The 25,188-nt window shown below is 31.8% G+C and overlaps 3 protein-coding genes across 5 annotated transcripts; 1 reads left to right on the top strand and 2 right to left on the bottom strand.

The window, feature by feature from the left end:
* Window positions 1–319: 319 nt before the first annotated feature.
* Window positions 320–10,556, top strand: LOC148627608 (protein UXT-like). Of its 2 annotated transcripts, none has more exons than XM_088575806.1 (5): window positions 320–493; window positions 8,372–8,453; window positions 8,899–8,969; window positions 9,479–9,650; window positions 10,284–10,556. In XM_088575806.1, the coding sequence occupies exons 1-5, from the start codon at window positions 399–401 to the stop codon at window positions 10,350–10,352; spliced, it is 489 nt and encodes a 162-aa protein (XP_088431932.1). In that variant the 5' UTR covers window positions 320–398; the 3' UTR covers window positions 10,353–10,556. The 2 variants fall into 2 exon arrangements, with proteins under 2 accessions (XP_088431932.1, XP_088431941.1); XM_088575815.1 differs by lacking the exon at window positions 320–493 and adding an exon at window positions 1,652–1,766.
* A 1,015-nt stretch (window positions 10,557–11,571) lies between these two features.
* On the bottom strand, window positions 11,572–19,782 carry LOC148627607 (protein FAM185A-like). Of its 2 annotated transcripts, none has more exons than XM_088575734.1 (7): window positions 19,689–19,782; window positions 17,451–17,557; window positions 16,715–16,807; window positions 15,578–15,758; window positions 14,608–14,703; window positions 13,897–14,028; window positions 11,572–11,764 (listed from the first exon to the last, which is right to left on the bottom strand). In XM_088575734.1, the coding sequence occupies exons 1-7, from the start codon at window positions 19,765–19,767 to the stop codon at window positions 11,649–11,651; spliced, it is 804 nt and encodes a 267-aa protein (XP_088431860.1). In that variant the 5' UTR covers window positions 19,768–19,782; the 3' UTR covers window positions 11,572–11,648. The 2 variants fall into 2 exon arrangements, with proteins under 2 accessions (XP_088431860.1, XP_088431852.1); XM_088575726.1 differs by lacking the exon at window positions 19,689–19,782 and adding an exon at window positions 18,398–18,892.
* Window positions 19,783–22,173: 2,391 nt separating this feature from the next.
* Window positions 22,174–23,907, bottom strand: LOC148627606 (caveolin-1-like). The gene is made up of 2 exons (XM_088575829.1): window positions 23,705–23,907; window positions 22,174–23,237 (listed from the first exon to the last, which is right to left on the bottom strand). The coding sequence occupies exons 1-2, from the start codon at window positions 23,783–23,785 to the stop codon at window positions 22,902–22,904; spliced, it is 417 nt and encodes a 138-aa protein (XP_088431955.1). The 5' UTR covers window positions 23,786–23,907; the 3' UTR covers window positions 22,174–22,901.
* Window positions 23,908–25,188: the final 1,281 nt, after the last annotated feature.

Raw genomic sequence — 25,188 nt, 5'->3', positions numbered from 1 at the left:
TTGAGGAATCCCGGGTGGCATCCTTTTTTTTCAAAGTGTCTGGATCTATACTATCTCTCTTGATTGCATAGAATATGCTTAATTGAGTAAAGACCAGGTTCATTTTTCAATGCAACCGTTAAATATGAGTCAGATAGTAAGGTTATGGGTGCTCCGTTTAAGGAGAAATTAATAACCTTAGTAAATTAAAAAAAAAAATTAGTTATAATTTTAGTTTTCCTGAATATATTTTAAAAATCTATAATGGTTTCTGAGAAAGAGTAAAACTGATTTTAAATAATTTAAGGTTTTGAAAATAAAGAATAATAAAGCGAAAATCTTAACAGGATGTACTTCCTGTCAAAACGAAAGTAGTTTGAAAGTAAGAGTAACTCACAAGCGATAAACGATGAAGAAAGATGAGCAACATGTCAGATGAAGAAAACAAGGATAAAAGAGAGAAAGTGACACAATACGAAGCATTTCTGAATGATAAACTTAAAGAAGATCTTAGGTTAGAAAACCTTTGTTTCTAAGAAACCAAGATTGGCAAGAAAGCCACTTCTCTGATAATTTTATGAAAAAACAAATCTAATGCACCACTTTTTTTAAAATCTTGGGTTGTAAATTGAGGTCAGTTTTGCACTTTGGCAGTTAAATTTTTGGAGCATTCATGGGGAAAGCCTCAACAATATGTAACAGGGGCTTGCTTCCACCACCAAATAAGCAGGTGCACTAGTATATAGACAATAGACAATAGACAATTTTATTTGCACAAACACATTTACAGTAAATGGTTATGGCATGAACAAAAAACAAGTACAATGTAATATATATTACATATAAACTAAATTTATAAATTTATGACCATGGTGCAACATATATATATATAACCTACAAGATGGTGATCAAAGATTTGGGGATGCCTAGCTTCAACTCATTTTTTCAAGTAAAAGTGATATATATGATTTTATTTGAAAAAAAAATGAGTTGAAGCAAGGCACCCTAAAATCTGGGATCACCCTTTTGTAGATAAATATTCTACTTGGGCTGCATATTTGATATTGGGAGCAAGCCCCTCTGAATAAGCCAAATAATAACTCCTATCATTTATGCTGTTTCAAATATTGATATCTACACCAGTAAATAAATCAATAAATATTTTGGGAATACTATCATGCCTGTGATATATATATAAATTCAGCTGGTTGAGTGGTCTAGGGCGCTGGACTTTGTGCAGGCGGTGTTGCCATAGATGTCACAGCGGTACGAGTTCGAGTCCCACGGTGGGAACAACCAAAAATTTGTTCGCAAGCTTGACCATTGTAACATCGTTAGGAATTTTTCAGACCCTTCTTTAAGTTTACATTATCTTTCCTGTATCAATTTGATCCGATGGAGCAGTGTAGCGAATAGAGTCGTCACATTCTGAGATTATATATATTAAGTTGTCCTAAGATATTTTATCCCTGCATGCTTCAGTCAAAACATGCTTGCATGTATTTAATCATACCATTAAACCCATCCTTTTATATATAGTTTTGAGATTTGGGGTGCCTTTAACCCCACGTCTGCTTAATGTAGAAATGGATTTGTTTTATTTGACCAAATTTACTCTAAATTACCTGCTGAAAAACTTTATACTAAATTCAGTTAATTTATTTTTGGAGCTCAAAAAAGAAGTACCTGTACAGACTTTGCTGTATTAACTGAGTTAGGGAGACTGCCCATATATTTCAACATGATTACTGCAATGATTACATGTTATTACAGATTAAAGAAATCAGGTACTAACTTTCCATTGTTGTACAATACCTTTTTGGAATCTAAGACATTGTATGTGTCGTAGAAGCCATCATGGTGTATGACGTTAGAGAAACTTTATTCACTGGTGACTGAGCAGTGAATGCATAACATTCTCTGACAGAGGTAAAAATTCTATGATGATATAACTGTTAAGAACTTAGGACTGATAACAAGACTAAAGAACACTGAAAAATTTGAAAATTTATGGTTTTATAACTGCAATGTGCATGCTTAGACTGAAGGAGGGAAAAGAAAAAGATATGATTTATTTGACAAGATTGAGGAAAAGTTGAGATAAGTTTATAAAAATTAAATTCTGACTATGTGTTTAATGACAGTTCAATTAAAGTAAGTAATGTTATATTTTAAGAATCAACTGATCATGTGATCAAGTCACATTTAATTGAGGAGAGCTAAGTCAAAGGGAGATAATCATCATATTTATGACTTAGGTTTTCTTTTATTTTTGTCAACAACCAATATCAGTATTTCCTCCTGCTCAATTTATTTTCTTATTTTAATGATTTTTATCTTTATCTCATGGTCAATGGTTGAATTATAGAAAAATGAAAACAACACTTTTAGTTCTTCATCCAAGATGTAAAATGCCTACACAAGTAAATAAACTGAGTCAATATGAGAAACAGTCATATGGTAGAGTTGTGTGAGTTACCATATTGACCATCGTTTGTGAGTTTATGATTTTTGAGTGTGTGTGTGTATATATGTGTTTGTCTTTGTAAGTTATATGTTTGTTTTTGTGTTAACAGTGTAGAAAATGCTTTTGCAAATGTGTATACTTTTTTATCAATTGTTACTTATAATATATAAATATGGGTGATAATATTACAATTTTATCTATGAATGTTAGGGATATAATGTCAAACCCTATAAAGAGAACAGATATTTTTAACTGGGTTAAAACTAGCTTGTTTACAAGAGACACATAGCACTAGTGAAGTTGAAAAATTATTGGGTGATGAATGGGGAGATAATTGTTATTTTAGTCACTGTAATAGATGTGCTGGTGTTTGTATCATATTAAAAAAAGGTCTTGATGTTAAAGTACATAAATATGTAATTGATAGTAATGGTCAGTTTTTAGTACTTGATATTAGTTTATATGACCAACATATAACACTTGTTTGTTTATATGGTTATAACATAGATAAGCCTGACTTTTTTGTTGAAATTTGTCAAAAAATATTGTCATTAACAAATACTTCAGTCATTGTATGCGGTGATTGGAATATTGTCCAAGACTATGGCTTAGATACTTATAATGTACATCATAACAGAAATCCTAATTTGAAGGAGAAGATAGAAGAGATGTCTGAATCTCTCGAATTGATTGGCCCATGGAGAACTTGTTATCCCAATGAAAAAAGTTTACTTGGCGGCAAAAAAATCCTATAAAGCATAGTAGACTAGATTATTTTTTGATAAGTGAGGATATTTTTGCTTTAATGAAAAATACAAAGTAATACCAGGTTATTGAACAGATCATTCAGCCATTTGTTTTACCTTTTCTGCAAGTCTTTCAAAAAGGGGTAGAGGGTAATGGAAATATAATTCTCAATTACCGAGAGACATAGAATATGTTCAGTTAGTCTTGTATAACTGATACTGTATCAGAATATTATGAGTCTGGAGATATTGATGACTACCTTACTGTGAAGCTTAATTGTAATGACCAATTATTTGTTGAAGTTTTAAAAATGAAGATAAGGAGTTCTTCAAAATCTTACACCATATCAAAATCCAAAAAAAGAAAAATTTGAGTACAAAAAAATTGAGAGAGATATTTTTAATTTAGAAAATATTATGAATTCTAACTCCTCAGAGCAAACTAACACATTATTGAACAATAAACAAGATGAACTTGAAAGAAAAAAGGAAAAGATGGTAGAAGGATTATTACTTAGATCAAGAGCCACTGGGCATGAGCATGGACAGAAATGTTCACAATACTTTTGTAAACTAGAAAAGAAAAGTTTTGTTAAAAAAACTAGTTCAGAGACTATCAATGATAATGGAGAGCATATAACTGATCAGAATGAAATTTTGAAACAGCAGCAAAACCTCTATAAAACTTTGTATCAAAAGACAAATATAAATGCTAAGGATGAAACATTTTTTAAACATAATGTTAAACTCACTGATGATCAACGGATTCACTTGAGGGAAACATAACTTATGCTGAGTGTGCTGAAGCTTTAAAAAACATGACCAATGTCAAAAGTTCTGGGTCAGATAGATACACAGTTGATTTTCATAAATTTTTTTGGAAAAATATTGGACCTTTTGTATATAGATCATCACATTTTGGCTGTGAAACTGGAAATCTTTCACAATTTCAGCACCAAAGTATCATTACATGTATTACAAAAGATGGTAAAGATAGAAAATTTGTAGCTAATTGGACACCAATAAGCCTCCTTAATATCGATACAAAAATAGCATCAGCAGCAATTGCAAATCAAATGAAGTTGGTCTTATCAAGCATTATTAGTGATATCCAGAAAGGTTTTATGAAAGGGAGATTTATGAGTGAAAATACTTAGTTGTTATATGACTTAATGCATTATCTAGAATAACATGATATAACTGGTTTACTACTTTTATTTGACTTTGAAAAAGCTTTTGATTCCATAGAATGAGATTTTTTGCTTAAAGCTTTCAAAAGCTTTAATTGTGGTAACTCCTTTTGTAAATGGTTTGAGACTTTTTATCATAATGCCCATAGCAGTGTTATAAACAATGGACATATTTCTAGTTACTTGAAGCTTGAGTGGGGTTGTAGACAGGGGGATCCATTGTCCTCCTACTTATTTATTATTGGGGTAGAACTTTTATCCATAAAGATGAAATCTGACCCTAGAATTAAAGGCATTACGGTCAATAACAAAGAGTCACTCATAAATTCAGTACGCTGATGATACATTTCTGGTCTTGGATGGGGCTCACATTCATTAAAATCTACATTACAATGTTTTGATTCTTTCTATAAAGTCTCTGGGTTGAAAATGAATGCATCCAAGACTAGAGCAGTATGGACAGGTAATAAAAATTATTCCGATCAAATAATATGTCCAGAGTTTAATCTTCAGTAGGCATAGATTTTTCACTTGATCTAAGCAAAATATTATACATAAATTTTACTAAGAAAATTAAAGAGGTTTCATCCATCCTTCAGAGTTGGCACCATAGGAAGCTCACTATGTTAGAAAAGATTACAGTAATCAAAAGATCAGCGTTGTCAAAACTTATTCATTTATTCACTGCTTTACCAAAACTCAACGAGATCAACTCTATATTTTATAATTCATGAGGGATGGTAAAGCTGAGAAAATTAAGCGAAATACTCTAATAGGTGAATACCCTTAAGGTGGTTTAAAGATGGTTCACCTCCAGTCATTCATAACTTATCTAAAGAAAAGTAGGATTAAAAGATTGATGGAAAATCCAAATGGAGACTGGCAAAATATTTTACTGTTTGAACTTGAAACATTTGGAGGAGACTAGACCAGAAAGATAAATTAAAAGAAGTTGCATTCTGTGTAAAAAATCCTTTTGGGAGAGATGTACTTAAAGGTTGGTCAAAAGTAAAACCAATAGCAAAAGAGAGCACAAAAGATGTACTCTCATTAGACATTCTCAAATTTGTTAATATAGATAAGTTCTAACATTTTCTTGGCTGGAAAAACTATGGTGTTCAACATATTAAGGATATCTTCAATTTCCAAGATAAGAATTTTCTTTCATAACCTGAAATCAGGCATTTAATACATGCAAGCAACTTTTTATATATTACAGTCTGCTATCCAACATTCCAACATGGATGAAAGGACTGTTGAAAGGATTGACAAGTTTCAATGTTGACACTTTCGAACCTTGTGATGTTATTCTTGAAAATATCAAGAAACACAAAAAATTAAAGTTTTTGTGCAGACAGCTTGTTCAAAATATAGTAAACTTGCCCTCACAATTTTTTTTAAGTAGGAGCGAACTTTGGGAGTTGAGATCATAGACTGGTCTCAATATTACAAAGTATTGCATAAATCTTGTAGGATATCCTTATCTGAAAAACTTCTTCATAGAGTTGTTGCCACAAACTCATGGTTATGCATAATCAAACTTGTCAATAGTAAGTGTTGCACTTTTTGTAAAAAAATGAAGAAACCATTGACCATTTATTTTTGGATTGTCCTATTATCCATTATTTCCGGGTATCTTTTGCTCATCATCCTCAATTGTATTATGAAGATTTTACTTTAGAGAAAGAACAAATGATTCTTGGATATACTGATGATAGATTTTTAAATTTATTGCTCATCATAGCTAAAAACTATATATACAAATGTAAACTTGATTTAAGAATGCCTACTATCAGAGAACTGATAAATAGAACCAAGAAATATCATTTCTTTGAGGAAAACATAGCAGAAAAAAACATAAATTCAATGATTTCTGGACCCCACTTCATCATATTTTCCCTCACCCACAGTAGAAGTTTATATGTAATTACATGTATATCTTTATTATGCCAAATATATTTCTAATAAGACAAAGATAAACTAGAATGAATGTGTGAGCGATAGATGTATGAGAGCAGGTACCCTAATAGATTATAAATATATTTTTTTGATATATAATGAAAACAGTATACATAGCCAAAATATAAGAAATAGTGTATATACTTTGTTATGTTTCATAAACTGCCTTTATATCTGTAATTGTAAAACCCTCATACACCTTAGTCGGGTGGTTTTGTAGAGGGTATTTGTAAAATCCTGACTATATTTGAAGACAAATAAAAAATAAAAAAAAACTTTCATTGAAATCTGTTCAGTAGTTACAGTAGTAACATCAAAAATAGAGAAAAAAACACACAAAAAGGGGCTCCAACATAGGTCATAAGATTTTCACGAAAATTTGACCATAGATAAATTTTAATATGCTGAACACTATTTGGTTAAACAAAATGTTTTTTGAGATATATGCAAAAAGCTGCTGTCTGACCCCTATGTTCTTTATGTGAGCTATTGCCATCACATGTTGTCAGTTGGTGCATCAGTCATCGCGTTCTATCGTTGTCATGGTTTTCTGTCATCAAATTTTTCAAAACTCTTCTACTCTGACACTACATGCCATAAAAGAACCAACTTGGTATGAATGTTTCTTGAGGTATCCTGATGTGGAGATTTTGATCCGATGAAAACATGGCTGCTATTACTAAAAATAGAACATAAGGGCCAGACAGAAGTTTTTGGCATATTTCTCCAAAATGTTAGGTTTAGCAAAATTCTGACATATGGTGAAAATTTTCAGCATGATGAGATATCTGTGGTCAAATTTTCATTTTATCTGTTAAGCCATGTTGGAGTTATTGCATTTTTTCAACATTTTTTGCTATTTTTAATGTTATTTCTTTCAAAAATTTTCTCCTCTGACATTACTGGACCAATATTGGAACCAAATTAGGTATGAATGTTCTGTATCGAACTGGCATGTGGGTTTTTGATCAGTTGAAAAACATGGCTGCTGTACCTAAAAATAGAACATAGGAGTCAGACAGAAGTTATTAGCATATATCTCCAAAAGTGTTTTGCTTGATGAAATCTATCTGTAGTCAAATTTTTATTTTAACCTGTAAAACCATGGAGTTATTGCCCTTTTTCTAAGTTTTAATGTTATATTTTTTAAAAATCTTCTCCTCTGAAAATACAGGACCAATTGGATCCAAACTTAGTATGAATATTTCTTAGGGAATTCTATATAGATCTGATGTGGGGATTTATGATCCACCAAAAACATGGCTGCTGTTACTAAGAATAGAACTTAGGGGTCAGACAGAAGTTTTAAGCATATTTCTCCAAAAGTGTTAAATCAGCAAAGTTCTGACAGATTAAAAGTGTTCAGCATGATGAGATCTATCTGTAGTCAAATTTTCGTTTTAATCTGTTACACCATGTTGGAGTTATTGCCCTTTTTAGACGTTTTATCTTTATTTTAATGTTATTTTTAAAAAATCTTCTCCTCTGAAACTACGAGACTGATTATAACCAAATTTTGTATGAATGTTCCTTAGGGAATTCTATGACATAGACTGACGTTTGAAAAACATAACCATGTTACGAAAAACAGAAGAAAAGGGTCAGTCCGAAGTTTTTCTCATTTATCCCTAAAACCGTTAGGTTTAGCCAAATTCTTTCAATTGTTAAAATGATCCTTATTACAAGGCCTACAAAAAGCTGTGGGGATCACAATTGTTGGACGACTCCTTTTTAGAGTTATTGCCCTTGTAAGGCAAAAAATTATGTTTTTAACAGTTATCAGCCAATATCTTGAAAATTATTATAGATGGAAAGTTTCAATTGATGAAATGATCCTTATGAAAAATCCTACCTAAGTTTTTGTGAGTCAAAGTTGTTGCACATCTCCTTGTTAGAGTTATTGCCCTTGAAAGGCAACAATTTAACAAGGTGAGCGATTCAGGCTCCTGGGAGCCTCTTATTTCAAATACTCTTTATTTCAGCATCCAGTGTATGTTAGCATGCTTGTAAGGTTCCTTAATTTTTTTCAGAAATATTCTTGAACAAAGAGATAAAGTTTACCAACAGATAGCAGAATATTCACAATTGGAGACAGTTATAGAAACTATCAAAGTAAGACTTAATATCTTTACAGCTTACAAGTCAACTATTGATTTCTCTATTTCATATTAAAGCAGGTGTAGAAGAGCTGTTCATACTTTATTTTTCATTATTTTATATCAGATGAAAGTTTTCCTTTCCCATAGATATAGAAATGGATTGGTTTTAATAGTTAAATAAAAACTAATCATTGTATATTATATTAATTAGAATACATTTTCCTGTTTGCATAAAATCATGGCACAAACTATTACAGTGTGGAACAAATTATCCATGTAATCCTGATTTTTTTTTTACAGTTATAAGCCCTAAAGTTCTAAATCCTTACATACTAGCAGAAAATAAGAATTTGACATTTCACAATAAAAAGCCTGTGGGGTTGTAGGACCTTTTCCAAATTTTATAAGAATTCTTTCCACGAATGTTAGTTATTATAATGTAAATTGATTTTTTTCAGCAATCAGACTCCAATGAAACTCTTAAAACGAAAGTTGATTTAGGATGCAACTTTTACGTTCAAGCTAAAGTGTGAGTAAGAAATTCTTGTACATTGAATCCCTCTTTTTAAAGATCTAAAAGAATAATTGCAAAAAACAAAAAATCAGTGAACATGGTACATTTTCTCTTGTTTTTCAAAATCCACAAGATTTTGGGTATTGCAGATATCATTAATATTTCTCCTAATTGCTAGGAAAAATTATAAAAAATTTCATTGGTAAATTCATATAGTTTTGTGTGAATATAACTACAATGTACAACCAAAATTCAATCTATGCAAAATGTCCAAACAAGAGAATGATGTTGTAAGACTAGTACATGCATAAGCAGTTAAAAAAGGGCGGTGCCCCATTTGCTTGAAAATTTAGTGGATTTATAAAGAGAATCACTGGTGCAACCCCTTAGGTCAGTCATAGTCAGTGGCCCCTATTTGGAATTTTTTGATCGACCACTAGCATTGAACCAGAAACTGTATTCTACTTTGGTCATAGGTTGGAGACTTAAACAAATTATAACAATAAAAAAATTTTTATTTTTAGACCCGATACCACCAAAATCTTTGTAAATGTTGGTTTTGGATTTTATGCTGAGTTCACACATGATGAGGCGCTTAAATTTATCAGCAAGAAAAACCAAGTACTCAATGAACAGGCAGAGAAACTTACTAAAGATGCCACCACAGTGAAAGCTCATATAAAGCTTGTCTTACAGGTAATTATATTTATGTACAGCAACAACATATTTTTGACAAATAGTATCTGAAATTAAGAGTTCAATAAATCTCTGTACTGTACTTGTCATGGGTTAAAAATATTAATACTCAGAATACATATGTTGCTATTAAACTCTGTGACAGAGGAATAGAGCTAATATGTATATCATTGTTAGATTACGATTTCAAAATTTAATAAATGATAAGTAACATGGACATATGTGTTTATCAGTAGTTTTTGATAAAAGTTAAACAAGGTCACCTTCAAATACATTAACAACAATAATGTATCAAAACGGGCATATACTTCCTGTTGTATGCACATATAAAATTCAAAATTGGGAGAGGACGACAAGGGTGGCAAACATTAGAAATGTATTCTGTATATGATGCTTAAAAATGCTGTTTCATGAGGTTTTGGTTCCTGATGAGGTTTTATGGCTAAATTTTGGTAAGGCATACCATATCATCTCATGTAAGTAAAAAGATCTGAACCTTAGAGTGATGAATTAAAAATTAAGAGCATGGATGGATCAAGTTATTTTTGGTAGGTTACTTATGTAAAAGTTGTGAACTATAATTGAGTACTGGTATATTTTGCATGTTAGTATTCATTTCTTTTGTAATTTTAGGGACTGCAAGAGCTTCAACAACTACCTGTAGAAACAGACAAAAAGCAATATCGTGATGTACTGTCTTAATACCATCTCCAGTTAAACAAAAACAAGTAGTTCTGAATAATTCACATTTATAATTGACAGGATACACTAATGTTTGGATGTTAGTGTGTGCATTTGTCATTCATTTTATTGCTTTAATATATATGACTCCATTTAACATCTTATAATTTATACTGTAAATCATAGCAGTTATTGTAGAATATAAAATTAAAATATGAAAATGGTTATATTGTAAATTGTTTTTTTCCTGATTGAATGGGTTCCTTGACAACCCTTTTGGATCTTGCACATAAAGGCAATTTTTTTGTTCACCCATATTGATATAATTCTGTCAGTTCATCCACACATTGTTTGAATACTCCAACAATCTTTGAGCACATTTATGCTGTAGTATGTTTGTCTCGATAATAGGAAGCTCCAAATTTTTTCTGTTTATCTCATCTTATATTTTAGTTGAAAACACAGTATCCTTATTTGACTACATGAAATACTGGTATAGTTTTATGACAGTTGTACAAAAAAACAGTGTCTTAATTTTTTGTATTGCACAGAACAGTGATGTGTTTTTTTGAAATTTCACAATACAGCGTAATAATTTTTGGTATTGCAAAAGTCAGTGTTATATATTTTTGACAGTGCACAAAACAGTGTTATATATATTTTGACATTGCACAAAACAGTGTTATATTTTTTTTGACATTTCACAATACAGTGTAATAATTTTTGACATTGCACAAAACAGTGTTATATTTTTTTAGTCATTGCCCCATAGAGTGTAGTAATTTTTCACATTTCACAAATCAGTGTTATATTTTTTTGACATTGCACAAAACAGTGTTACAGTTTTTTGACATTTCACAATACAGTGTAATAATTTTTGGCATTGCACAAAACAGTGTTATGTATTTTTGACATTGCACAGAACAGTGTTATATTTTTTTGACATTGCACAAAACATAGCTGTAGTGCCTGAAAGTGTAGGCATATACAGTGAAACCTGTCTTAATAGACAAACCTACATAAACTAGACTTTTTTTAGTCCCTTTATATCAGCAGTAATGTATTTTGAGCTTTGGTAAAAAGAGCACCTGTCTAAACTTGACAAATTCTGAAGTCCAGAAGGGGTTTACATAAGACAGGTTTCCCATTACAAGTTTAAAGCTCTTATCTGAGTAAACCAATTAATTAGTGTTAAATTCCAGTTATGTATAAGTACCTAACTGATGATAAAACTAGTGCAAGCATTATATATTCTTTATTTTACACTACATAACTGTTACAACTACACAAACTCTTGAATGGTCCTCAAGATTTTAATCATTGCATATCAAATCCTTTGAGTCTAAGTGATTCCATCCAATCTAGAGATTTTACTGTTACACTTCCACTATTTGTTGTGGCCTTTATTCTTCCATCTTTTCCAGACAAATGACCTAAAAATCAGAAATCTTCATTTAGTGCTAGTTTGTTGTGAATGTTTAGTGTAAGTAAGCAATACATCTCAATGGATTTGGATTAAAATTAAATCAAAGGTTGCTACCATGAATCTTTCAAACCAACAATAACTGACTAATATTATGAGTGTTATCTCTCTTGCAAATTCAAATTTCTTCAAAATATGTTTTGTAAGCATTCTCCTGCCAACATTACTGAATGGAATTTAATAAAATTTATACTTAATTTTCATTACTATGAATCATTCTCACAATTTCACAAAATCTGCCAATATTATTTTAATTACATATGCACTTTAAAAATGGAGCTGATGGGGGACTGTGAATTTTATAATTAGGAGAATAAAAGCAAATCAGATGTCATAATCTTTTTTTCTACATTATGTTGAACACTTTAAATATACATAAATGAAATCAAAAGTTACCATGGTCAAGGGAAATCAATGCAGTAATAAAGGTAGATATACTAATAAATATTAAAGCAAAATTAAAAGCTACATGTATTTATAGAACAAAGAGCTAAACAAGAGGCTTCCAGGAGCCTGAATTGCTCACCTTGTTAAATTTTTGCCTTCAAGGACAATAACTCTAACAAGGTATTGACCGGCAATTTTGACTCGAAGAAGACTTTGGTAAGACTATATATATTATAGTTTTCAAGATAATGGCTGAAAACTGCTAAAACATCATTTTCCACCATTCAAGGACAATAAATCAAACAATGAGTTGTCAAACAACTTTAATCTCCTGTAGACTTGTGTAGGCCTTATCATAAGGATCATTTCAGCTATTGAAAATCATAGTTTTCAAGATATTGACTGAAAACTGTAATAAAACTTCTTTCTTACCTTTCAAGGGCAATAACTCTATCAAGGAGACACCTGACAACTTTGAACCAACACAGACTTTTAGACTTTTATAGGCCTTATAATAAGGATAATTTCTTATCCTATCAGTTCTATGCACATTATCCTAGGAACTTTTATACCAAGTTTGGTTCTTATTGGTCCAGCAGTTTCAGAGCAGAAGAATTTTCAAGGAATAACATTAAAATAGCAAAACCATTCAAAAAAGGGCAATAATGTCTTCACAGATTATAACAAAAATTTGAATACAGATAGATTTCATCATGCTGAATGCTTTTACGATGTCAGAATTTAAGTAAACCTATCGGTTTATGAGAAATATGAGAAAAAACTGCTGTCTAACCCTTCTGTTGTATTTTTAGTATTAGAGGCCATGATTTTTGATGGATCAAAAATCCCCACCCCGGTTCTATGCAGAAAACCCTAAGGAACATCCATACCAAATTTGGTTCCAATTGGTCAAGTGATGTCAGAGGAGAAGATTTTTGAAAGAAAAAAAAACTTTAAAAGAGTAAAAAAAAATGTCAAAAAAGAGAAATAACTTCAACATGGCTTTATAAATTAAAACAAAATTTAACCACTGATAGATCTCTTCATGCTGAACACTTTAACCCTATTTAGTAATTTGGTTAAACATTACGGTTTTGGAGATATCTGTGAAAACTTTTGTCTGACCCTTATGTTCTATTTTAAATAACAGCAGACATGTTTTTTGACAGATCAGAAATCCCCACAATCATCATAGCCTAAAAAACATTCATACCAAGTTTGGTTTTAATTTGTCAAGTAGTTTCAGAGGAGAAGAGTTTTGCAAAATTGTTAACAATGACGGACAATATCAGATGCAAACGGAAAACGATGGACGCCAAGTGATGACAATAGCTCTCATAACTTTTGGTCACTAAGTGCACTCAAAGGACCTTAGTTTAGTACTGATTTACATACAATTTTAATACAAAAGTGAACAAATGAAAAACCCACAGAAAACTATTAGAAAATGAGCACTCAGGACAATACAAAGAAGTTTAAAGCTCATGTGAGGTGAGCCTTCTCTCCTTGCAAAAAAAAAAAGAAAACACTTGCCAAGTCACTTATTTAATATAGAGAATAATAAAATAAAAACTATCACCATTAAGATTAAGTATCATCGACAATTTTTCATGCAGGTAAGTTGGTTTAGAATAAAGCTTAATTACAAGCCAAATTCCCAATACATTGAACCTTGTTTTCTAAAGTTTCACTTACCTTGAAATTTTTCTTTGTCTCCAGTTACTTCCCTTTTCTGATCAGCTACATTAAGCTTGTCATCTATAATCACTTTGTTGGCTTGTAAATCTAGTTCTACAGAAGTTTCTGGAAGTTTTATAGTTATGTCACCTGTTACAAATACAAAGACTCTTAAATGTGCACCAAAAAATAGAAATAATACAATTGCTGAAAGGGATTCCAAAAAAAATTTGTATGTTAAAAAATGGTATGCACAATATCAACACTGACTTTATAAAGCACTTGACATGCTTAGACAATAATATGAAAAAAGAAAAATAAACAAATATACAATGTTTGCACACAAGTAGCTATAGTTAGCACAAAATCACCACATTTGTTGTGAACAAAATTTTATTGATGAAAATAAAGGCTTTCAAAGTAAATTTCAATAACAAATTTTGATTTCACTTAAAGTTAGAGAGAAGGAATCTACAAAAATCAATCCCTTCTTATCATCAAAAACAAAGTCACTGATACAAATTAATGTCTTATTCCTGTATACAATCCATGGATTTCAGTACTTTTGTTGTCCGAGTTCTCTAGGAGCTTACTTAAAGGTGCGTGTTTACACTTTTTTAGGACCTTTCGGGGATCTATTAAAGTATTAACCATTTTGTAATCAGGTTATATACTGTTGTGTATTTGTTGCTTTCACCATATCTGTTCTTTTTTCTACTGAATACAAACCATTATCTGTTTCCACAATAACATCTTCAGGTCTTGAAATAAATAAGTCTGTAGAACCATTTATTACATGTGATGTCAAACTACCATCTAAAGAATCTGTAAAATATCCTTTGTCTTATATCATTTTTTCTCCAGAAATCAGCAAAATGGTAAAAAAACATTCAATCAGTCATACAGAACAAAGAAATAAATTAAGGAGGTAGACCTAGGGTAAGGGATATAACTCTTGAAATCTTGATTTGTTTGTATCATATTCAATTTCACCAAAGCTTCTCAAGCTTTCATTTGAAGCAGAATAAATTCAATCCAAGTTAATTAGATGCTTACATAATATTGATGTGAAATGCTAAATGCAAACGTTCCAATGATTTTTATGAGATGTCCCTTACCCTAGGTCTACCTCCTTGAAGGAGTAGCTTTTGAAATTTATTGGCTTAAATCCAAAACAAATTAAAAAAAAAAGGAATCTGACCATGGGGAATCCATTATTTTTAATTAGAGTTTGTAGGATGCTGAACAACATGATGTGAACATTTTTTAAGTGCAGGTTTTGATTATTTGCCCTACTTAATGATAGAATGGATGTTTTACATGCTTTGCTAATTACATGTGTTAATATTAATATCTGCATTCCTTCCCCCATTACCAATGTTTGTTAATTTGAAGGAATTTACATGCTTACCACACCCCTGTCTAAAAAATGGTACAAAAATAAGTGTAATAAAATTGGATCTCTAAATTACAAGACAATTAAAATGAATTAGAAGTTTACAGTGATCAAATTCAATGGGGTAATACTTTCCACATGTAAATGAAAGTTTAAGTTCAATTTTGCTAGTAGAAATTATTTTCCTTTCCTAAATTCTATATATATCATAAGTTCAATTCAGAAGTCCTTAATTCATGTCAAAAACACTATCAGAATTGCTATTTAGCAAAACAATATATGTAGTTTAACAAAGCAAATTACCTATGACCAAATTTCCTTTGTTTACAGAGGTTTTAGATGCTCCGTGATTATTTCTCAGGTTTATACTGCCATTAGTACAAGTAAAAGAAGAAGAATTACTATACACAGAGGAACATGTAATACATCCCTCTTCCACACTACAATTTATACTCTGGCCTTGTATTCTGTCTGTTGTGATGTTCTGAAATGCAAAACACTATACATTCGTACTACTTACAACTTTATAAAAAGATATTATTCTTAAATTCTTCAAATTTGAAAGGGGTATCAAGGAAACCAGGAAAGGAACATTAATCAAAAAGAACGCTGATATGATAATGACTAGATAAGGAAAATAGACACTCACACACAACAATGAGCAAGAAATAACTAAATCAACACACATACATGAGCAACTCAGTCTCCACTAAAAAATGGGAGCATGGACCAGCTGCATTGGTAGGGTAAGCCTCCTCTTAGATCTATGATATGCTTCATGCTGTAGTGCACAGACATACAAACATTTCAGTAACACAACAGTTCACAAAAAAAAATTAAAAACAAATGAAAAAAATTATTATTCTAAGAAGGAATATATTAAGGATATCCCCTGTAAGACTAGGGAGTGTTTTTATGTTTTCATGGGTAACACCTCAGGCCTAGTAAGCAATTACTCAATGGACAATGAAGTCTAAATGAAAATAGAATATTTCTTTTCATACTAATGTGTACTCAGTCAGTCAAATAAGAACTTATAACCTTTTCTTTTTTCTGTTGATGGTAGTTTTGGGGTTACCCAAGTAAAATAAGGCAACATAAATGGGTAACCTCTCAGGCCTAGTAAACAATTACTCAATGGACATTGAAGTCTAAAAGAAAATAGAATATTTCTATTCTACAAGGTCTTGTTTCCCCATGTTATGAAAAGACACAGCCTGTTTGTTGCATAAAATGGCTACTCTGGGGAGCTAAATTCAACTGTGACCTTGGTAAATTTAAGTAAATCTTAATCTTATGATATTGGATATAATAAGACCATACAATGTATGTCAATGATGTTGGTCATAGGTTTATCACCATTTTACCATAGCTATGGTCTAAAGACCATTGAAGTACATTATATTAAAATTGGAAATAATTAATTGAAATTTGTTTTACCCCCTTTCCATTGACTGTAATGTTCAAGTTGCCTTGTACAACTTTTGTACATGTTATGTCACCATCTGTGTTGGTAACTCTAATTGTCTCTCCCTGAAATTTAAATTGTGTCACACTGTGTTATCATTGATTTGATTTAAAATTATAAACATTCTGAATTGTTCATAATGTGCTATACTTTATATTGCTCTATTTAACTATGATATTTTCGTCTATGTAGTCAATTACAAAAACTTCTCTCAGTCTAAGAAGTGAGCACAAACAAGGATAAGTTTTTGCTCATTTCTCCCTCTAGATTTGGCCATGAACACTGCTACAAATGCCCAAAAACTTCAACCACATAACCTGCAATTAATTTCTTTTTTGTTATATGCTAGTTTTTTTAAATGATAAAGAGCATGGGGATAATCATCATTGTAAAAAATCATTTCTTATACATGCATATTTTTCTGTGGCAGTGCATATTGCAAAATAATTCTTTTACAAGATCATTTTTTTATATTCATAGATAGTTTAATGCCAACAAATGTTTAAATGACTCTAATTAGTAATGAACATCTGCAATCAATTACACAAAAAATTGTAAATGTAAAATTGATCGTACATGTACATGTATGTTATGAGTCACAATGCTATTTCCTATTATGTCATTATAACTTAAGACTAATTTTACACTTAGTATTTTCTGTGAAATCAACAGCTATTACAACTGATTTATAGGCTTAAAGAACTTTACCTTAAGATTGTGTAATGAACATGATGACTTTTTCGTAGATATATTAATTTCATTTGTCTCTAGATTCTTGATTGATGTAGTGTTTCCATTACATTCTACATTCAGATCTGCAAAGAAGACCATATTGCTGTAATAAAAATTGTAAACTTCAAAAGTAAAAAAAAATTATTACAACACTTATAACTTCAACATTCTTCATTTCTGTTGTTATGGACTCAGTCTTGTATTCTTTGCCCCATAGCTTCTATAGTAAACTTAAATTTTCATGATTTTTAAAATAGACAAGGAGTTTCAATCTAACTTTTGACCTAGTTTTTCCATTAAGGAAATTTCAAAAATCATTTTAAAGAGCATTTCAGAAAAAAAAGGCACAAACTTTGGAACACCAGAACAGGCAAAACTAAAAATAGACTTTTCTTCTTTCACTTTTATTTTGAGTTCATAAAATAAACCCCTTTTCTGAAGCATTATTTTTCATGAAAAAACTGTTTTTCAGGTTGTCAGTGTCATACATGTACAATGTAGCTTGATATTCACCCTGTACTTTGGATGAAAAATGATAATCATTTGCACAAAAAAAATAGGAAAAGGCAAAAAAAAGGTGCACTATATTTTTTAGCCACCATGTTTTGATGTACACCTGCTCGGGAATATGCAATATAGGACTTTTACAAAATTAATGTACCTTATCCTATACAAAATGTTTGTATAGGCAGAGTTATCTCTCTTTATCTGTAACATTACTGACTTAAACTTTACATTCGTTTCAGTTTGTGTTTAAATAGAAGAAATGTGTAATTAATAAAAAGGTGCTTTGAATCACATGCTTTAGTCAATCTTTACAAATTACTGATTCTTAAAAAAATAATGTGGTTGCACTTAACAAGCCCATTACAAGTAAATGTATGTAAAACTATTGTCAACTATGTACAATCCATATTACTCACCATAATTAATAGGCATTTGAACTGTGCAAATAGCAGGAAAAGTAGCCATTGTATTGAACTTCGCGTCTAATTTGATATTGCTTAAATCTGATGTATCAACATCAAAGTCATACAACTTGGTTAGAGCAACAAGTGAAGCATTATTATATTGTTCTTCTGGAGATTCTGGGCAATAGCTAAGCTTGACAAGGATCTTCCCCATATCAGGATATTTTTGAGGGTCTAATGACTCTACTTGGAGACTGAATGGTACAGAAATGTTTAACCTTCCAAATTTTTTTACGCCATAAAACCATGTTTCTAGGAGCCCTGGCTGAGATGTCTCCACTCTAGTGTTCTCAGATTTGTCAGTTTCAAATGCCTGAGAACAGTAACACCGATAGCTTTGTCGCGATTTGCGAGTCCTGCTGAACACGGCAATAAATGAGCGTTGTAAATATTGGTTTCTCATTACTACAATTGACATTATTAGTACATAACGACAGAAAATACTGTGCTTACAAATTTTCTGGTTATACAACGTCAGATCCGGAAGCCAAAAAATATTATAAACTAAGACGGATGCGGACTATGTTTCCGTTCCATGGCCGTCCTGTTTTTTTTTTCCAGCTTCAACAAATACAACATAAAATACATAACAAGATTGAAATGTAAAACAGAAGACTTACATGGGAGAGAAAATTGTGATCACTTAAAAAGGATGGTCCTCATAATTTGAAATATCCACCATATATGTGAATTTGCCCTAGGGGTGACAAAGACTTTCACTGATATAGACCAGAGAAAAAGGTGGACCTCTGCTGAACACCAAAATTAATATATATCCATATAATTTTGAAATATAAGGAGGGACCCAACACGCATTTAGTTATTAAGGAATTGTCCACTCTGGCATGTGTGGTTGACTTGTTATATTTATAATTCTGAAATGGACTTATAAGAACTTGAAGTGCACAGACCATTTTATTATTGAGTTGGTGGTGGTTTGGTGGGGGAGGGCTCTGGGATTCTATGTTGAGTAAGAAGTTTTTCAGCAGCAGACGGAATTAAAAAAAATATTTAAAAATCTACACAAATAATGGGAGAAATATTGATTCATATATTTTTCTGTCTATATGGCTGAGTAAAATAATTTTTGGCTCAAATTTGAATAATTGTGTTTTTTTCTCTCAAAATGATCAAAGCCCCACCACACCTTCATCCCTTGCAATGGGACACCCGAAACGAAGACTATAAAACTTTCCATAGCAATAATACCAACGCATTCAACTGCATATTAATTATTACTTACTCCTTGAAACACGTAGGGCATATTGATTGATTGGTATTTTATCAGAAACCACAAGGCCGACGTCACTGTAAGTGGACATCACCGAGGATATTCACCAGTCTAGCAGTCATACTTGCCTGATCCGAACTATGTATCATACATTATTTACTGATATTTTCCGTAGCACAAAAATAGAAACCCCTAAAACACCGAGGCTTAACTACACCTCATTATTCTGCTGATCGGTGCCGTAAAACCGTCAATTCTAGCTTCATACGAGATCAAAATGTACCTCTTAAATATCATACACATGTGTTCTACGTGTATTGTTTGCTTGTGTAAGAACGGGAAGTTTACATTGAAAAATGAAATGATCGGTTAGCATTTAACTTAATGCAATATTACTCAGTCTCCGATTCAGACACAGGGCCTCGTTACAATTGGCTATATAGGTCATAAACATTATCGGGGCCCTGACAATGTTTATAATATAATCATTTCCAGTTGTTTAATCTGGTTCCTAATCTGATTCCCTGGTCAATATCATAAACTAATTGAGAGAAACTTGTGAAACAAAAACATTACCCGCACTTCCTGGTAACAAGTTTTTTTATTTTTTTTTATTTTACATTCCATTCCCTTGTATTAAAATGATTTTCATTACAATTGAATTTTTTTCGTGTTGAAATAGATTGAAAAAAAACCAACAAAAACGAAACTGACAAGACATTTAAAAAGAAAAGACGATATGACTCGACCTGGGTAACACGATACACACTGAACATTAACACATATACAAATGTCGTTAGATATGTGTGGTGGAAATATGAATATGGACAAAAATAATGACAGATATTGACTTTTTTTTTGAAAGAGATTCCCAAGGTTGCAACCGCCATGTAAAGGTATTTTTTTTGTGTTGTGATTGTATGAATGGCTGTGGTTTCAAAGCACGATATTTCAAAAGAGATTCTAACATTTCTACATGGGTAAAGGTCATTATCCGCTTTGGGCTACAGTTTGACTATTTTTTAATAGATAAATAAAACAGAAAGGATAATAACCCCTATTCTCATTGAGTAGCTATACGAAAAAAACAAATACTAGTATTCAATACAATAGAACCTTAATATATTTTTGATAAACCCCGCTCAGTTAGGTTACAGGTCACAATACGTGTAGTTTTTTTTCACCCCCTCTATTTTACTCTATGGCAAAGCAAATGTACACTTAATTTCGCATGCATGATCATTTAGCATTTTCTGTTAATAATCACTTGCTATAAAGCTCTCATGTATATGATTGTACATGCTTGTATGTCTAAGAATCATAATTGTTGTTTGTTATCACCCTTTTGGACAGCGAAGTCTGAATTTCGAAAATAATACAAAAGATGTTAGGCCTATTATGTTTTTTCACAAAAATGATGAAAGGTATTGACTTTCTCCTCGAGAGAGATCCCCAAGGTTGCAACCGCCATGTTAACAGTTAAACGAAAACAAATGTAACTGGTATGGAATGTATGTCAATGAAAAAAAAATAGGCAGATGTATAAATGCTTTTTCCATGGTTAGCACTTAAGATAACTTCTAATTTGTGATTTGGTACGAATGTTTTAAAATCAAATAAATACATATTTTGTTTAATAGGTCAACTTCGAAGATGTTTTGACAGAACCAGACGGTGTTCATAGTCTTGATGTTATATGGGACTGTGCTTACAGCTGTTATACAGGCTCAAAAAATTGTTGTTATGCAACATTGACATTCCTAACAGGAATATGCATTGCTCTTTGTTGGGGATGTCAGTTCGGATTTCTTGTATTTTATCATGTTTTGTGCATTTCTCCAAGTATAGGAGTGTTAACTAATGTACTCGAGTGTTGCCATGGCATTATTGGCAACATCGTCGTATGCTGTGTAGCTCCAGTCATGGACACTTTTTCCTTTCTATTTTCTAATATACGTATAGAAAGACTAAGAGGTATGTCTATGTATTATAAAGAAAAAGAAAGTAAACCTTACTTCATGACTTAGCTTAGCAGATGTATTTTATGTACTATGTATATCTGTAAGAGATAGTTGTTTTAAGTAAAATGTAAAACCTCATGTTAACTTTCAACCAATTCCAGTGTACTGTATCTGTTATCATTCTTCATAGTAATTTATGAATGGCGAAGAGTCAACAAATAGGAACAGCTACAATATCGATACGTGGAACAATAAATAAATAAATAAAAAGAGTTTCACCTACAAATATGTTTCGTCTTTTCTATTTTTTCATTTCACAACGCTGTGGAGATTGTGATTAAATCTTTCCTTCTTGTCATTATAATATTGAGTCGTAAGTTTTTCTTTTCATGTCCCATTTAATAACTTTTTAAAAGATAATAAAACCTTCCCAAGGTAGCCTAAATGACTTTTTTTGATAGTTTCTTAGGTTCATTATAATTTCGGTATAAATCGTGTTAATTTTGTAGCAACAGGGAAAACAAACTATACAAACAAACTTTTTTAGAATTTTAATAAGTGTACGTTTATTCAAAAGCTCGATTGAAGGACGTCGAATTGTGCGCTGTTTAAACTGAAATGAAAGATCACAGGCACGTCTCCCAAGTACACCAAGCTATCCGAGATGACAGAAAGACAAATCTAAATTAAATGCACACCATGCGAGACACCCCCCTGTTATCTCTTTGATTTTGATAATATTCAATTTAACAAACTAGTGTTTATGTCAGTATTAGTATTAAACGAAAGGGATAAACTGTTAAAATATTGACTTTAACGATGAGAAATTCAATTAGTATTCCATGTGAAGTTAACAAAATATACACTGTGCAATATTTTCGGAAATGGAAAACTGACATTTTGACTAGAATTGTTGAAAATATTAAAAACAGAGAAATACAACGAACAACGAACAAAAAAGGAGTCGAGCTTACAAGAAATGCGGACAGATGAATATACAGACGGACAAATACACCATCCTCCAAACTTTGCTTTCCGAGTTTTTAATAAATAGTTGAGGTAAAATACAAACCGATAGCTAAGTAAAACAAAATATACATGCGTGCATGTATCCACTCAGTACATCGATTGAAAAGAGCAATGAAAAATGCACATCATATTACGCGCTTACTTTGTATTAAAAACAATAAAAGAAAATATACATTAGAAGGAAGATATCACAGATACTGTAACATGATATTAGTGACCGTCAGTTTTAACATTATCAGCTTTTATTGTGTACAGTTATTCTGCTAAACAATAAACCACAAACTTCAAAGAATGGCGCAAAGCAACAGTTGATGGTTATTCCGCAATATTTCTGTAGATTTCCACAGACAATACTGTATTTCCGGAGACATGGCGAATAACACCAAATGCAATTAAAAGCAAGCAATCCAAACTCACATCCCCAGTAAAACGCTATACAGCAACCACAAAGAGCTGAAGCCAGCTTGTAACTGCAGTTTTTGGAACATTCGAAGCACTTGAAACTGCAGTCCCACACCATATCAAAACTCCGGATCCCGTCTGGCTCGGCCAAAACATCTTCAAATGCAACCTGCAAACAAAAACAAGTATAAACCAACTACAATTTCAGAATTTCATTCTCGATAATAACTTACCGATCCCTTAGAATAGACAATTGATTCTTAGAAACAGAGAAATCTAGTATTGAAAATATTCTTTGTATGTTAGTTTCGACGACGACATTTTCATTTCCTTGGTAGACGAGGTAAAACAATGATAGCTAACCAAATAGAAATACGAAGCTTTTAGATATGAATAATAAACTAATGTTTAGCATCGTGCTATTAACTGTACTAGAAGAAAATAAATAATACAAATAAATTGTCTACGTAGCTAATTTTTTAAAAACGTTTTTTTTTTTGTTTTTTGTTTTTGTTTTGTTTTGTTTTTTTTCTTGTTGGAGGGCATTTTCGTCTCCTTCTGTAATTTATAATAAACTCAGTGTCAGTAAGAATTAAACAAAATGTGATAAATTCATTATCTGCCGACAAAACTTACCCTGACATGGTCGTTAATGTCACACGGATCCCTATGCTCCAAATCGACCAGTTGCCTCCCCTGTTGCTGCTGTCCCGACATTGGAGATTGACTTGTGTTTAATTGTTAGATAAGAACAACGTTTGAGTCTATGCTTTCCTAATTATATCCAAATATTCAAACTTTATATAGAGAGGCACATCAACGGCTCTTTAAATATATTTGATAGTGCAATAGAAATCGTGTCTAATTCATGCTTGACAGGTTTGTACATAATATGGGTGATGGTTCGAATCACGCCATATGTAAAATATAGGTAAAACAGACCAAAGAATACCATCTGATGTTATGTTTGCATTAACACCCCCCACCCCCTCCCCCCCCCCGAAAAAAATGAAAGAAAGAAAAGGAGCAAATTTTATCTCAGCGACATCTGTGTTGTTTCAATTCTCACTTTGGATGTTCCATACCCAAAAGCTAGAGAATAATTGTTTTGATCCCCCTTTTTTTGGTGAATATCAAAGTTTTCTATCTTGTTCAAAATTCACTACTCTTTTTAATCATGTGCTTTTTAAATGAATGTTTATACTCAACTTTTGGGCATGTATAGCTAATTTTGGTAAGGGTAAGGATTTGTATGGTAATCAAAAGAAACATAATCTAGAGATTACGACTAGAAAAAGAATAAAACACACACACACACACACCAAAGAACACGAAAAAAATTGATTCTCGTAGAGTTATGGAATCCAAAATATGGACAGATGATCACAATCATTGTCTTTTGTAGAGACCGAAAGATTGCTATCAACTATTCATGTAAATTAGTTTAGGGTATACCAGTTTAAATTAATAAATGACAAATTAAGAGATAGAAAATGAAATAATACATGAAAGATTAATCAAGGGAACCAAGGTTATAGCGGTAATCAAAAGAATGTAATCCAGGGACAAAGACCAGACATGGAAAACAGACATACACAACAAAGAACATAAAGTAACTAAAATCATACATACAAAGTAACAAAAGCAACTGAGCAACTCGGACTCCACTAAAAACTGGGAGCATGGACCAGGTGCACCGGTAGGGTAAGCGTCCTCTGCTTCTTTAGAAACACCCACCGAGTTGCTCATAAAAAGTCAAGTCCGGGGTAGTCGAAAGAGGAAAGTAAAACTATGACACGTTGAACAAATCGGTTTTCATAGGCGCAGATGGATACACCGTAACGATCCACGAGTTCATGATGACGACCATAAAACTTGTAGTGATGACTTCAATCTTGTAGCAACATAACCCTGTTCCAGAAGCCTCTTTGATAGATTTCTAGCGCGATACTAAAAAGATTTCAAAGATGCAAAGCATAGTTTCGGCAAGCTCTGGCATAACGTATGAGCTGTGATATGAACACGCCATACGCAGGTGCTGAAGGGATGTTGCCACAGATGAAAGGAAATTTGACAATTCTAAATGAAAAGTCACCACATTTGTCGTAAAGTTTGGTCAA

The sequence above is a fragment of the Perna viridis genome, chromosome 1, assembly GCF_037379345.1.
Source record: "Perna viridis isolate PV_CMFRI_1.1 ecotype Kerala chromosome 1, ASM3737934v1, whole genome shotgun sequence".
NCBI classification, from domain to species: domain Eukaryota; kingdom Metazoa; phylum Mollusca; class Bivalvia; order Mytilida; family Mytilidae; genus Perna; species Perna viridis.
The sequence above is the reverse complement of the archived record's forward strand: the minus strand, read 5'-3'. Positions and strand labels throughout refer to the sequence as shown.